General features: G+C 43.7%; 1 protein-coding gene across 24 annotated transcripts in view; it reads left to right on the top strand.

The window, feature by feature from the left end:
- celf2 (cugbp, Elav-like family member 2) overlaps positions 1-15,136 on the top strand; it is a 119,004-nt gene that overhangs the window by 77,482 nt on the left and 26,386 nt on the right. For all 24 annotated transcript variants that reach the window (XM_028954669.1, XM_028954672.1, XM_028954662.1 and 21 more), the window contains 2 exons: positions 4,211-4,407; positions 11,348-11,430. In XM_028954669.1, coding sequence (XP_028810502.1) covers positions 4,211-4,407; positions 11,348-11,430 — 280 coding nt within the window. The remainder of the gene's footprint in view (positions 1-4,210; positions 4,408-11,347; positions 11,431-15,136) is intronic.

Below are 15,136 nucleotides of genomic sequence, written 5' to 3' on the forward strand. Positions count from 1 at the left end.
TCACCTTGTCAGCAGAGCGACGTGACTCTAAGTGAGGAAGAGTCACTTGTTTCTCCTGAGCAGCGAAGCCTTTAGTCATGGGGGTTTATTGGGGTTAATAGCTGTGTAATGGTATGTGTGTGTGTGTGTGTGTGTGTGTGTGTGTGAGTGGACTGTACCCTGCAATGGAAGGCGTGTCCTGCATGTACAAGTGTGTATTCTGCAAATAACGTCCATCTCTGTCTCAAGGCATTGTGCTCTGTTGGTCCTCGTAAAGGCAGAACAATCACTGATTGTGTGTGTGGTGTGTGTGTGTGTGTTCGTGTGTGTGTGTGTGCGCGCTATCCTGTCACTCACTGTCCCATCGCCGAAGAGGGGAGCACACATTGCTCCATTTTCCTCATATTTCCTCCCAATGACTTTTTTTGGGGGCGGGGTCATGGCATTGCTCCTCTCTGAAGGCCTCTGCTAGTTTCTTTGCTCTTTATTTGTTTTTGATTGGCGGCACGGGGGCCCGCTCTTATCACCGTGGTAACTCTCGGCCTGGATTTATTGGTTGGCGCTTGCCGAGCCGCGGTTTCCTTGGGGATCTGCCGTTGCGTCGCCCTCCGTCCCTGCGTTCTTTTCGTCTCATTTATTGGCCATGTCCTTTCGCTCATTTAAAGAACTGGGCGTCTCGGCTGAGAGAATTGGCTCTTTCTGCAAGCGATGGATGGCGCGTGTTCAGAGGTCTGTACGTCCACCTCCCTCTCCCCCTCTCTTCCTCTCTCGCTCTCAGGTATTTTGTAGATGTAAGAGCCGGGAGAGTGGGGTTTGTTTAGTTTAAGCTCCCGGCTCTGTGTCCGTTCAACTTGACTTTTGTTTTTTGCCTCCTTTTCTGTCCAGACGATGAGAGGTAAAACATCTGGTCACTAAGATACATGGTGATACTGCGATCAAGCTAGCAATAGATACTAATAGTAAATACTACATGTAACATGTGCAACGTGTATAGGAAGGCAAAGCAGGGCAGTAGTGAATATTAAAATAATGTTATTTCTTAGGAGTGCATTTTTAGATGTTACATTTATATTGTGAGTTGTATTATGAATGGGTTTTATTGTGTTCCAGTTGTTTTTGGGAGGTTGAAATTACAACTTATTTCAACAGTTACTGACCCACAAGTCAGGAGGGCCTCACAAACCCAGGCTTCAAAATCAAAGATGTTGCAAAGAGTGAGAAACAAGGATTTGGTTACTGCTCCCTGCACATCAGATAGGCCCACCGCAGAGCATGGCTGTGATGCATACCTGTGGCCGTACAGCCACAACTGCAATAGTATGGGAAAAGCTGTAATCTGATTGTGCAAAATCCTGGCACATCCTGAATTGACAAATCCTGGATTGAGTAATGTGCCCAAAGAATATGGATATAATCAACCTGAATTTTATCAGGATCACTGTCAAGTGAAAGTAAAGTCATTGTGAACCACAGCTCAGCACACGGTGACACAACGAAATGTGTCCTCTGCTTTAAACCCATCAGCCTTAGTGAGCAGTGGGCAGCCATGACAGGCGTCCGGGGAGCAGTGTGTGGGGACGGTGCTTTGCTGGTTCAGGACTTGAACCAGCAATCTTCTGGCTACGGGTCAGTTTCTTTACCTGCTAGGCCACCACTGCCCCAGATTTGAGTGCGGGCTGCCAGCGTTAAAGACAAGATGTTCGACCACAATGCCAGTTGTCATGAAATATGTGTAAAATCGTTGTCTCATCCAGTTCTCGTGAGTTAAGATGTGTACGTTGTTACAACAAGTTTTTATGAACAGAAATTGATAACAGTTGCCAGAATAGCTGTCATGACAGACTCAGGGGCAGTGGTGGCCTAGCGGTTAAGGAAGCGGCCCCGTAATCAGAAGGTTGCCGGTTTAAATCCCGATCCGCCAAGGTGCCACTGAGCAAAGCACCGTCCCCACACACTGCTCCCCGGGCGCCTGTCATGGCTGCCCACTGCTCACTCAGGGTGATGGGTTAAATGCAGAGGACAAATTTCACTGTGTGCACTGTGTGCTGTGCTGCTGTGTATGACATGTGATAATCACTTCACTTCATAGACTACAATGCTATCAACTCGGGTGTGGTGTCATTCCCAGTTCTGAGATCCAAGGCAAAAGAAATGCACCAAAATGTCCTCTTTATGAAGTTTCTGATCAAAGTCCCAACTCTACTCTCCAATATTTTGCAATACTTCTGCCTATCAAAAGTGTGCTGTGTGTGTGGAATGACCAGAGCATGTTAAATGTCACATGAAACAGAATGACAATGACACGTGGCGCACAGTGCAGTTAATATGTAGCCTGCCCACTCATTACTTTAACTCACTGTTTGCTTCCCTTACACTACATACCTACCTCAGTTTTACAAAAATTAACCTCCCTTCTAAATTATCATTATTCTTTGTGGGGACCAACAAAAGAACTGCACTTTTATGGACAAGATATGCTCAAAAAAGCAGGCAATGCCACACACTCACATAACAGTCTGGTTGGCATTGGACCTGGTGGATGTTACAGCAGGATTTGCATGATATATTGAGCACTTGTGTGGTGACGTCCCCCTGAGGAAATGTGTATGCGTTGTGCCTAGAAAAATATGCAGCGAGACTGCTGAGGCCGCAGGGAAAGACACGTCTCCTCTCTCGCTCTCGTAATCCCAGTCAGGGTGTGTTAGTGGAGTGTTAACGCCATTAATACCCCGTTCCAGCAGACTAGTGCTGTAAACACAGCATCCTTTTAGTGCCTCGCTAACTGGATAAATTAACTTCATCTTTGTGTGTCTGTGTGTGTGTGTGTGTGTTTTCAAAGCCACTTTTCTAAAACTCATGAAAATGAGCTGCCATATTGCTATCAATGCTAATTAGCAGTAATACGAATTAATTCCATTTAATTCCCTAATTACTACTGCCAAAGTTTGCATTGGACTAAATAAGGAGACAACGGTGGTAGCTAGCTAGTTTGCAGCAATAAAAAAAAAAAATCTGCCACCAAAAATCTGACACTTGAAAGTGAAGTGATTGTCACATGTGATACACAGCAGCACAGCACACAGTGCACACAGTGCAATTTGTCCTCTGCATTTAACCCATCACCCTGAGTGAGCAGTGGGCAGCCATGACAGGCGCCCGGGGAGCAGTGTGTGGGGACGGTGCTTTGCTCAGTGGCACCTCAGTGGTACCTTGGCAGATCGGGATTCGAACCAGCAACCTTCTGATTACGGGGCCGCTTCCTTAACCACTAGGCCACCACTGCCCCAAAAGATCCTTTCCCGCCCAGCTGCCATGGCATCAGTTTTCAGACCATTCAGCTACAAAGTAAAGTGAAGTGATTGTCACATGTGATACACAGCAGCACAGCACACGGTGCACACAGTGAAATTTGTCCTCTGCATTTAACACATCACCCTGAGTGAGCAATGGGCAGCAATGACAGGCACCCGGGGAGCAGTGACACCTCAGTGGCACCTTGGCAGATCGGGATTCGAACCGGCAACCTTCTGATTATGGGGCCGCTTCCTTAACCGCTAGGCCACCACTGCCCTCACTGTTATGGACATGAAGTACATTTCTTTAGCGAGTGCTGCTTCCTTTTGTGGGGTTTCACGACTGCAGTCCCCTGTGCAGCCGGACCCGCTACGTCCGTGCCACTGTGGAAGATTCCGGTCATGCACACAGAGTGGTAGGTAGACAGGCCAAATGAAATGACTGGATGTACTTATTACAGGCCTGCAGCTGCCAGAGATGATGGATGTCAGAGCTTTCAATGTCAGAACATTCAATAACAAAACGGAAAGCTTCAGAAATAGATTGCCCAGGTATCGTCCGGGGATACGGGGGATCATTATATAACCCTTAGCAGAAAAGCATTTGCGTCTGCAGTTTATTTGTTTACCCAGGTGAATTTTCACTTGTTATTGGCTTCTCTCGTACTGTCCCCCCCCTCCAAACACACACACACATACACACACACACACACACACACACACACACACATTGTCTGTGATTCAATGACATTTGTACAACCCGTGTCTATGGGTAAATCATCTGTTTATGAGCCTGTGTTGTCTTTGTGCAGGAGAGGCATTTGTTTTGTTTACATAATTATGTACTTGACCTTAACTGATTTGCGGGAGATTATGTATTACACCTGTACAGCGTTGGCATGCAATGTGACGCAGCGCCCCCCTCTGTTCCCCTGCAGCAACGGCACGGCCGGAAAGATGAACGGAGCGTTGGAGCATTCGGACCAGCCCGACCCCGATGCCATTAAGATGTTTGTGGGGCAGATCCCGCGCTCCTGGTCTGAGAAGGAATTGAAGGAACTGTTTGAGCCTTATGGAGCTGTCTACCAGATCAACATCCTGCGAGACCGCAGCCAAAACCCACCACAGAGCAAAGGTAAAAGCACACGTACAAACCTACGTACAGACTTGCGTGCATTTCATTGGAGACGTAATCCCTGTCTCTGTTGCCAGGTGCAGTTTGAGTTACATTTTTGAACGCTGTCTAGCAACGTCTTGGACGTGTGTGGAAAAAAAACCCCACATCCATTCCTATCAATACAACACCAATAGTTTTGTTGCTCTGTCGAATCTGTTGTGAATGTGAATCAATGTTCACATAGGGTGGGGGTGAAATTATTAATTTACTAAATATTTACTTTGAAAAAATCAGAACTATTGGCTGGTTACAAATGAATTAGTTTAAAATAACATACGGCCATGCTTTGTATAATTGTGGAAACAGATTTACCTTATAAAAAAAAAGAACGGCGTTGGTCTGGATGCCAGAGGCACCTAATTAAATGATATAAAAGCAGCAAACCCTGTTTTTTTCACACCCCTCTCCCCACCCACAGAACTGCAGAGTAAAACGAGCTCTGCTCAGGGCATTATAGTTTCTGAAAATTCTGCACAGCCTGTGAGTAGTTTTTTGCGCTCCTAATCAGATCTTCATCGAAGAAGGAATCGTATGCCGTGTGAAATGCTTCAAAATTCAGCAATAGTTGGGGGGTGCCGCTTCATCAGAACTAACACATTTCTGCAGTGCCACTGTTGTTCTACAGATAAACTATTACAGCATGGTTCAGAGGTGCCCAGTTATATAAGATAAAGAAGTAAGAAGGTATTCTATCCATTTACAATACCAGTCAAAATGGAGACTAAGATGGAGGCCATTTTGAACATATTTAACATATTTTGTATTTGTTGTATCAGGAGAAAGTGAATCTGATTTTTTCAGTCGTCTTTTTACCTTCATGGCTGCTTTGTTCTCTGTTGTCATCATCAAAAGCCACTTCATGAGATGTTCATTAACATGAGTGAATGATAAGAAAAGGTTCAGCATAATAAACCTTCAGGACTGTTGGAAACCTTCCCCTGATCTTGTGTTGCAAATATTTAGACACTAACCCAAATGGAAGTAGTGTGTGTTATAAAGAGTCATCATTCGGAGACACACAGGGTTACATTCTATTACAAAATACGGAATTTCTGCTTGCCTCTTCAGTCATAATACATGCACACTTGATGGGATTGCTTGCTTTTTGGGGCCTGCAATTGTGCAACAGAGCCAAAATGGCTGCGCTTGAGCACAGACTACAGACCCGCTAGAGTTTCCAAGCCCTTTATAAATTATGGAGCCAAAATGGCTGCCACCCAATTGCACTACAGTCAGCCGTACTGGGTAAAGCTATTTGAATTTCAGAGCTTCTTAATCTTACATTTTTACCAATTGATATTGCAGATCACACATCTTCCTTTTAATAGAAAAGGTAGTTTAATCAGCCTGTGTGCATTTATGTGAATATGTGCATGCTTGTGACAGTCAGATTGGATGTGTTAAGTGTGTAATAAAAAAAAATACAACATGTGTATATAAGCACTCCTCAGCATTTGTGTATGTGCATTTATTTGCATCTGTAAATGCACAGATTGTGTGTGTGTGTGTGTGTGTGTGTGTGTGTGTGAACAAAATGTGCATATTATTATGTGTGTGTGTGTGTCCATGCTTTTTTTCTGTGAATGTGTGTGTGTTCTGTGAGTTCCTGTGCATGTGTATGCTGTATATGTGTGTGTGTGTGTGTGTGTGTGTGTGTGAAGGGGGGATGTTTAATTCTGCTCTTGTAGCATTTCTGCTGGCAGCCATTCTATGCTCATTCCCTTTAAAGAGCAACTCTAACCCTGCATGCTAAACACTCTCTCGCTCGCTCTTTCTCACTCACACACCATCCTGTAGGGTTATACAGACACACATTTAACAAATTTAGATTCATAAAACCAAGGCACTGCATACTAAACACTTTCAAGAGCATACACATACACACACACACACAAACTCACACACACCTACACAAGCAGAATGCTAAACTGCTAATATCAGACCTGTGAGCTGTGTGTGCGCGCATCTCTGTGTTTGTGTGTAACGCAGTTTAACATGTGGCTGTGTGATTCGGTGACATTTCAGACTGTGTTCTGTGTGGCCCGCACTGGCCTGCAGCAGGTCGAATGAACAGAAGGTCTCACAGATTGGTCTCACACCCTCACGAACGCACAAGCACATACACACATAGAGAGGGACCACCGACTGGCAACAGAAGAGACGGATGCACACTTCCTATTTAAGCAGATGTTTGTTCACACACATACACACTTTTTTAGTATACTCACACACACTTGAATTTGACCATAAAGACTGGGCACACGGTGTACTCTGTGTGAGGGAAAGAACGGGAAAGACATTATTATCTTGACTGAAACATGGTGTCTCGCTGTTTTTCAGGCTATAAAGAAATGATATTACCCCCTATAAACACGAAAATGTGAACTGTGTCAGAGACTCTGGTGGGATTATTATAAAAATCTGCTACTCTGTCTATCGGTGTCCAGAATAAAGCTCATGAATATTTTCCTTCATTTTAAAATGGTTCGGATGACAACAAGGTTAAGCTGACAGTGGTTAAAAATGATGCCTTGTGCTTTATATGCAAGTGAGCTGTTTAAGCCTGGCTATATAGGTTTCAAGATCAGATATGGACTACAAAGCTCTGGACAAGAGCGCTGCAAAATATCATAAATGTTTATGAAACATTTGGAAACGTTTTTGGGCATGAGGATTGGCACTGGTCTGGACCAGGGTCCTTTCTGCTGGTTATGATCAGTACATGCACATGTGAGTGGTAAGTAGATTGGGGAGTGAGGCTGGAGGTCTGACATGAGGCCTGCAGATTTTGTAAACTTGCTGAAGTCAGTTTTTTGTGGTCAGATCACATTTTTTACCCATCAGCACCACTTGAGAAATAAATGCAAGCAGCACTGCAAAAACAATGTGTGATAGGAGATGTCTATCTATCTATCTATCTATCTATCTATCTATCTATCTATCTATCTATCTATCTATCTCTCTCTCTCTCTCTCTCTCTCTCTCTCTCTCTCTCCTCTCTCTCCTCTCTCTCTCTATATATATATATATATATATATATATATATATATATATATATATATATATATATATATATATATATATATATATATATATATATATATATATATATATATATATATAAATTTTAATTTTTTTACAGCAAATAATTTTTTGCTGTAGACAGATGTCATTGGAACACCATATGACTCCAAGAAAGTATGTCCCCCATTCAGGACAGAAACATGTCTGAAACAGATCACTCTGAACCTACAGAAGGCTCTATTGAATCTCCTCATATCTGGGGCAGCAAGACCAATTTTCAACAGTGTTTTGGAGAAAAGCGTGTATCTTGTGCCTCCATCATTTCCTAGTCTTTAGAGACGAACCTGTACTCCATTTATCATGTTTGTCAGCTTTTGAAGCCAGACTTGTGTTTTGTCAATGTCACAAACACATGTATATCCATCTATGATGCAGGTGCTGCTCGTTTTATTCCCAAATATAAAGACATCTTATTACAATTTAATATAATAGCATATTTAAAGCTAATATCTGCTAGGAGGAGATTGAAGATGTCACCATCGGGGAAAATCGTAGATGTAAAGAGCAACATTGAACGGTTGAACGGCCAGTAGGGACGCTAGACCTAGACAGTGCAGCGTCCATTTATTTTACACTTAGTCATTATGAGCGGGAGACAGATTGCACTCACACTCACACTATTTCTGAAAGTTTTGATTCTATGATTTCAAACAATTATATAAGTAGTAGACTGTATGACACCCGAATAAAATTGTTCTGATATGCAACCTTATAATCATATAGCATTTTAAATGTGATATTTGATGTTACGTGCTGTTGTCTAAATTGCATCTGATGTTGGCAGCATTGCATGTAAAGCAGCCATGCCAGTGAAGCTCATTGAATGAAATTGAATTGAGAGGGAGCACCTGCAGTGTTTTAGTAAACATGTATTCCTGCCCTTTGAAGTCTCTTCACTATACTGTCTTTGGCCTTCGTGTCCTGCCCTGACAGCATGTGCATACGCACACACACACACACTCATACACACTCACACACAGAATGAATGATGGCGCTAGTGTGAGATTGCCCCAAGCACTCACGATAATACAATAATTCAGCTGTGTGTGTGTGTGTGTGTGTGATCATTGTCCTATTGCCATGCTAATGTATTCCAGTAGACGATGAGGTATAATGGCTGCAGATCTCATCTACTGAGCACCATTGCGTTGTCCCACCGTCTCCTCTTCCCTCGCTTTCTTTGCTTCCTCTGCTTTCATCTGTGGCCCTCTGTACACTCACACACACTCTCACACACATGGGATGTATTGATGATAATGATGTTCTCTCTGATGCATTCAGCATAGATTGAATTGTGATTTATTTTAGTCATCATAAAGCAACACAACCAATTTGAGCTCAATAACCAGACATTAGCTCTGTTAGCACTGCACCAATGGTAATTACTCACAATCCACAGGTGTGTGTGTGTGTGTGTGTGTGTGTGTGTGTGTCCACATCTTGTTTTTTGTGAAGGTTTATTGACCAAAAGAAAATGCTGTTGTATGCGTATGTGTATGTGTATGTGTATGTGTATGTGTGTACGTTTCTGTCTGTCTGTCTATTTATGTGCATATGCTGTGACATTGAAATGTGCTGTGTGTGTGTGTCTGTGTGTGTGTGTTTATGTATTTGCACATTGACTCTCAGCACATGTCTCCATTCCGCCTGTCTTGACTTTAAAATAGGTGGAGCTGTAGTGGAGACGCACACACACACGCACGCACGCACACACACACACTCACACACACACACACACACACACACACACAAATACACCCACTTTGATCTGTTATTCTGACAGTACACCACCTGGGACATACGGCCATGGGGCCAGCACCATATGCCCACTCACAAACTCACACACACACACATACATACACACTTACCAAAGCACAAGTGCAGCCTTGTGTGAATCTGTGGCCAGCAGTTCAGCATTTTCTGTTGACTGGTCCCGTCTAACCATCTCCTCTCCTGTGCAGCCCCCCTCCATCTCGACCTGCATTCTTTCCCCGTCTTTCTTTCAGATTTTTCTTTCTTGCAGATTTTTTTAACACGTGCAATATTGGCAATCAATTTTTCTGCTGCAAGCCATTCAGCAATGTAATTGCCCCCGTGTGCTGACAAAATTCTGACCTGTCAAGGACTCAATGCATCAGAATGTGTCCTGCCCAGACATTTATCAGCAGATCCTTTAAGTACTGTAGTTGTGAGATTCCTGCACATTCCACAGATCTAGGATATTTCAGTGGTCAGGTCAACAAATCAAGCTCGTTTTTTGTGCTCCTTGAACCATCCTTGAACCATTTCCTCAATGTGGCAGGGGGCCTTGTCCTATTGACAGAGGGCACTGCTGCCAGGGCAGATTTCCATGAAGGGGTGTACTCACTAACAATGTTTGGGCAGGTGGTATAGTGTCAAAGTAACATCCACATAAATGCAGGACTCAAGGTGTGCCAACTGTCAGGGGCGCTTGTCGGGAAGGAAAAGGATGCAAAGTCTCAACTCAGGAACCCATGGATTTAATAAATAAGAAACAAACACATGCACATAACACACACACACAACAGAACAAGGTTAAAAAAAAAAGATGAATGACAGAATGAGGATGGGGCGCGGCGAGGATACGTGTACACCTTTAATAACACCTTTAATGTTGCTATGTAAAAGCGAAATCCACTGTCTAAAAGGAAACAAGATTCATCAGGCCAGGCCACCTTCTTCCATTAGTCTTATAGGCACTTTAGTCCTATAGGCATGTCACGTTCCTAAGTCTAGGGGTCTCAGAAACGCAACAAGGGTGTGGAGAGGAGGAGGTCCACTGTTACACATCACTTACAGTGTGCTAACAGGTTCAATAAGACAGAGGACTCAGGACAGCTAACCAACAACAAAACAGCCTAAAGGAAGGGATGGGAAAACAGCAGGGATAACTAAAACACGTACAAGTTACCAAAAACAGCACATGACAGGCTAACAGCTAACAGGCTAACAACAAAGGGTCTATCACACAAAGCAACAAGAAACACGAATGAGATCCCCAATGGAGCTCCATGCAGATCTCCGTGGACCCTGGGGACCTCCCAAAAGCATAAGGGCCTAGCAGACCCTGGGGACCTCCCGAACACCATCTGAAGTCTCTTTAAAAAGGTGGAGGTGACCAATGGCAGATGGAGCTGGTAGGCCTCAACTCCTCCCACGAAGTCAACCTAAAAGGGACAGGACGCAAAAAACACAGCCAGACACACAGAACACGTGGGAGCATACGTCCAGGGACGTAACAAGGCACAACGTGGGTTAAACAGTACACAGCATGTTCACTTGTTGCCTAATATATCCCAACCCTTTGACAGGTGCCATGGTAACAAGATAATCAATGTTATTCACTCTAACTGAAGATAAGATAAGAAAAGATAAGATAAGATAAGGTGATCCTTTATTAGTCCCTCAAGTAGGAAATTTACATTGTGATGGCAGGAAGAGGACAGTACAAGATAAGAGCAGCAAAAAACAAATAGCACAGACACTATGTCGACTGTGAAATATATGATTCAGTAAACAGGTATTTGATTAACTAGTCTATAAATAATAGAAAAAATAAAACATTGAATGTGTGAGTGACAAAAATGTGTTGGTATGTACATGAGAAAAAGGTTCTACATTGTGTATGTATGTAGATATATACACTCAAATACATTTGTATAATTTACAGTAAAATCAGAATCATGACTTTTGCACTTCCAGCAGATTCTAACAGGTGAGCTCAACGTTAAAATCTGGACTCATTATTGACCAGTTTTTCTCTCTTTCTCTCTCTCTCTCTCTCTCTCTGCAGGATGCTGTTTTGTCACATTTTACACAAGAAAAGCAGCATTGGAGGCCCAGAATGCACTGCACAACATAAAGACCTTAACTGGGGTGAGTAGCAAGGACTTCGTGGGTTTGAACTGGTGGGAGGGAGGGGTAGAGAAAAGGAGGGGGGACAGGAACGGAGGGCTAGATGAAAGGACCTGATGTCTATTCCTGTACCTCTGCATTTAGTTGTGCAGTTGCTTATTTTTCAGCTTTGATGGTTTGTGTTGTGCAGTTTTGCATCCTAAGGGGATCTCTGTGTGTGTTTGTGTGCGTGTGTGCATATGTCAGGAATGTTTATTTTGAAAAATTTATGAATTTGTATCAAGGGCAGTGTGTGAGTGTGTGTACATATTGGCCAACCTTCAGAGGTGTTTGTGTGTGCCTGTTTTTCTATATCTGTGTGTATATCTGTGTGTACACTTGCATACATACTGTAGATAATTGTGTATATGTATGCTCTTCGGCGTCGGTTTATATATGTCTGTGTATGTGGTTGTGCCACTTTAAATATGTGCCATTTAAAGCGCCTATATAGAGGCGCAACATGTGACCAGTCAGATGAGACAACAGCCCCATGAGAGATGAGCACCCAGAGTGTAACCCGACCAGCCACATGTACCTGAGTGTGTGTGTATGTGCGTGCATGATCAGCTGTGTACATTCAGGTTGCTCACGAGAACCAGGCAGCATGTTTATTTGCAGCGCGTCAGCTGTCACCTGTCACTTTCGCTCAGGCCCATCTTTGGCGCATTTTCTCCGACATTTTTCTCACAGGCAAAAAGTGTATTTCGTGTGGCAGAAACTCAAAATGTGTATCACGCGATACTTGTGAGCGCCGCCTTAGCGATTCTGACAGACAGCAAATGTTTCCCTTAGCTACTAATCAGTCTGACACATCTGTTAGGAGGAACATGCGCCTGTTCTTGCTGATGGAGGTTCTTTACCTCAGATATGTCTGCTGTGTTACTTAAAATTCTGTTTTACGACCAGACTTCTAGGTGAGATTTTTAAAAACATCTGCAATGGCTTTCTAGTCATTCATTTTAATAGAGTGGAGCCACAGCCACATGAGATCTACCATTGTCTTGCATTAGGTCTCACAAGGATGATCTCATATCGGTACCTCTGGCGAGCACATGGAGGGCTGTGCAGCCCCCCAAAAGAAATGCCACCCCACACCATTACTGAACCACTGCTGGAGGATGTTGCAGGCAGCAGAATGTTCTCCACGGCGTCCCCAGACTCTATCACGTCTGTCACATCTGCTCAGTGTGAACCTGCTTTCATCTGTGAAGAGCACAGGGTGCCGGTGGTGAATTTGCCAATCTTGGTGTTCTCTAGTAAATGCCAGACGTGCTGCACGGACGCTGTAAGCACAACCCCCACCTGTGGACGTCGGGCCCTCATACCACCCTCATGGAGTCCGTTTCTGACTGTTTGAGCAGACACATGCACATTTGTGGACCGCAGGAGGTCATTTTGCAGGTCTGGCAGTGCTCCTCCTGTTCCACCTTGTACAAAGGTGGAGGTAGCGTCCTGTTGCTTGGTTGTTGCCCTCCTACGGCCTCCTCCACGTCTCCTGATGTACTTGTCTCCTGGTAGTGCCTCCATGCTCTGGACACTACACTGAGAGACACAGCAAACCTTCTTGCCACAGCTCGCATTGATGTTCCATCCTGGATGAGCTGCACTACCTGAGCCGCTTGTGTGGGTTGTAGACTCCGTCTCATGCTTCCACTAGAGAGAAAGCACCGCCAGCATTCAAGAGTGACCAAAGCATCAGCCAGAAAGCGTAGGAACTGAGAAGTGGTCTGTGGTCACCGCCTGCAGAACCACGCCTTCATTGGGGACGCCTTGTTAAATGCCTATAATTTCCACCTGTTGTCTATTCCATTTGCATAAAAGGATGAGAAATTAATTCCTAAGTGGACAGTTTGAGCAGTGTATATATAGCCATAAGTTTATAGAATTATAGCTATTTAATCACTCATTATTCATAACCACGTAGTCTATACCAGGGTCACAGGCCAGGGTCTTGAACCACTGAACACAGGTTATTTTATATTTAATACAGACATAAAATCTATATTAAAGCTTTATAACATGTAATAATCAACATAAAGTTTATATAATACAAAAGTCAAATGTTTAACCACATGAGTAAATGAAACATCTCAATTACAAGGTGTGTGGGACCTGGTGTGACATACTCCCAGCTGACTGAACGGCTGCTAACACAGTTTTTATTCACCTGCCTGGGTTTCAGCAAAGCAACAGCACTCTGAAACTAATCAATTCCTCCAGCAAAGTCAGTCCTGTGCCGAGGCGCGGTGCGAAGTGACACATGCCGGCGCAATCAGCCAAGATTTGTTTATCCCCAATTGCCCTCTATAGACCCACAATACTGCTGCTATTGACAAGAGTTTTTATACTGGCCTGAGCTGGTTTTTCGCTCCTTCAACCTGCACACACACATTAATTTGTACATCAAGCCAAATATGTCTGAGCTGCCAGACAAGGTTGTCTGAGATTTTCCAGTAAATTTAACTTTTCATTAGTGTCTGAATGTAAAATTGGACAGTGTCATTCCCAGCAGTGTGTGTGTGTGTGTGTGTGTGTGTGTGTCTGACATGGATTGCTATGCTTGTTCCTAGCTCATGGAATGAGGACGAAATGCAGCTAATCTGGGACACGTCCTTTTAAAAGGGCCTCAAGCTGTTCAACACATCTCTACATCTCCCACCCTTCCCCATCCCTACAGAAAAGAAAGCTTTGATTCATGCTTTTCTACAGGATGTTTCTCCATATAAGTCAGTGTGAGTTTGGGATGCAGTATTCCAGTACAGAGTACTGATTAAAGTTTTTTTGTGTGGGTATGTGTGTGTGGTCTCTCTGCTCTAAATAGAGGCTTTCATTGTTGTCAAATGTCATGTTCCTGATACTGTTCGCATGTGTATGTGTGTGTGGCTATTTGTGCTGTTTTTTTTGTTTTTTTTTGTACGTGTGCGCTTCTGTATCCTCATCTGACTGCGGAGCAGGCAGTCGTAAACATCAAGGTTGCCATGGTTTCTGTATCGCAAACTCCCAAGGCCAGTTCCTCTACACTCCCATTACACACACTCATTAAAGAAATCAATTCAATTAAAGGCAATAAAGCGCTATCACAAACACAGCTCACGCTCTGGCCCTGGCAGTGTGTAATTTGAACTGTGTGTGTGTAATACATTTGTGTTGTGTGATACAAGTAAAAATTAAAATCGGTATGAATAGCATTTACACTTTAGTTTTAATGCACCAGAGCTTGTATAGCCTTTGATATACATACAATAATAAATCTACTGGACAGCTATCACTAGAGGTGTGAACCTTCACTGGTCTCACGATTTGATTCGATTACGATTAAGATTGTCAGTGCCTCGATATCGATGCAGTGTGATGCGTGCATACATTTTCTACATGGTAGATTTTTCTACAATGAGCAGGAAAATGATCCGTATCCAGTCCGCGCTCCTCTGACACCACAAACGGCAGAAAAAGGCCTGGTTTAGACGTCCGTGGCGTCAGGACTGAACACAGACCGTTTCAGACCGCTTTCAGACCAAACACGCTGCGGGCACCATGGGGTTGAGCGCCAAAAAATATGCATGCACCTAAACTCCGGTGAGACGACAATGTCGTGTTGTAGATCTCTGGACACTCAAAGAAAGATCCTGCTTCGTGTGTTTCAAAGTGGCAGAAAGAAAATTTGCCTACTTGGATTCTATTGCCG

The sequence above is a fragment of the Denticeps clupeoides genome, chromosome 15 (assembly GCF_900700375.1).
Source record: "Denticeps clupeoides chromosome 15, fDenClu1.1, whole genome shotgun sequence".
NCBI lineage: Eukaryota > Metazoa > Chordata > Actinopteri > Clupeiformes > Denticipitidae > Denticeps > Denticeps clupeoides.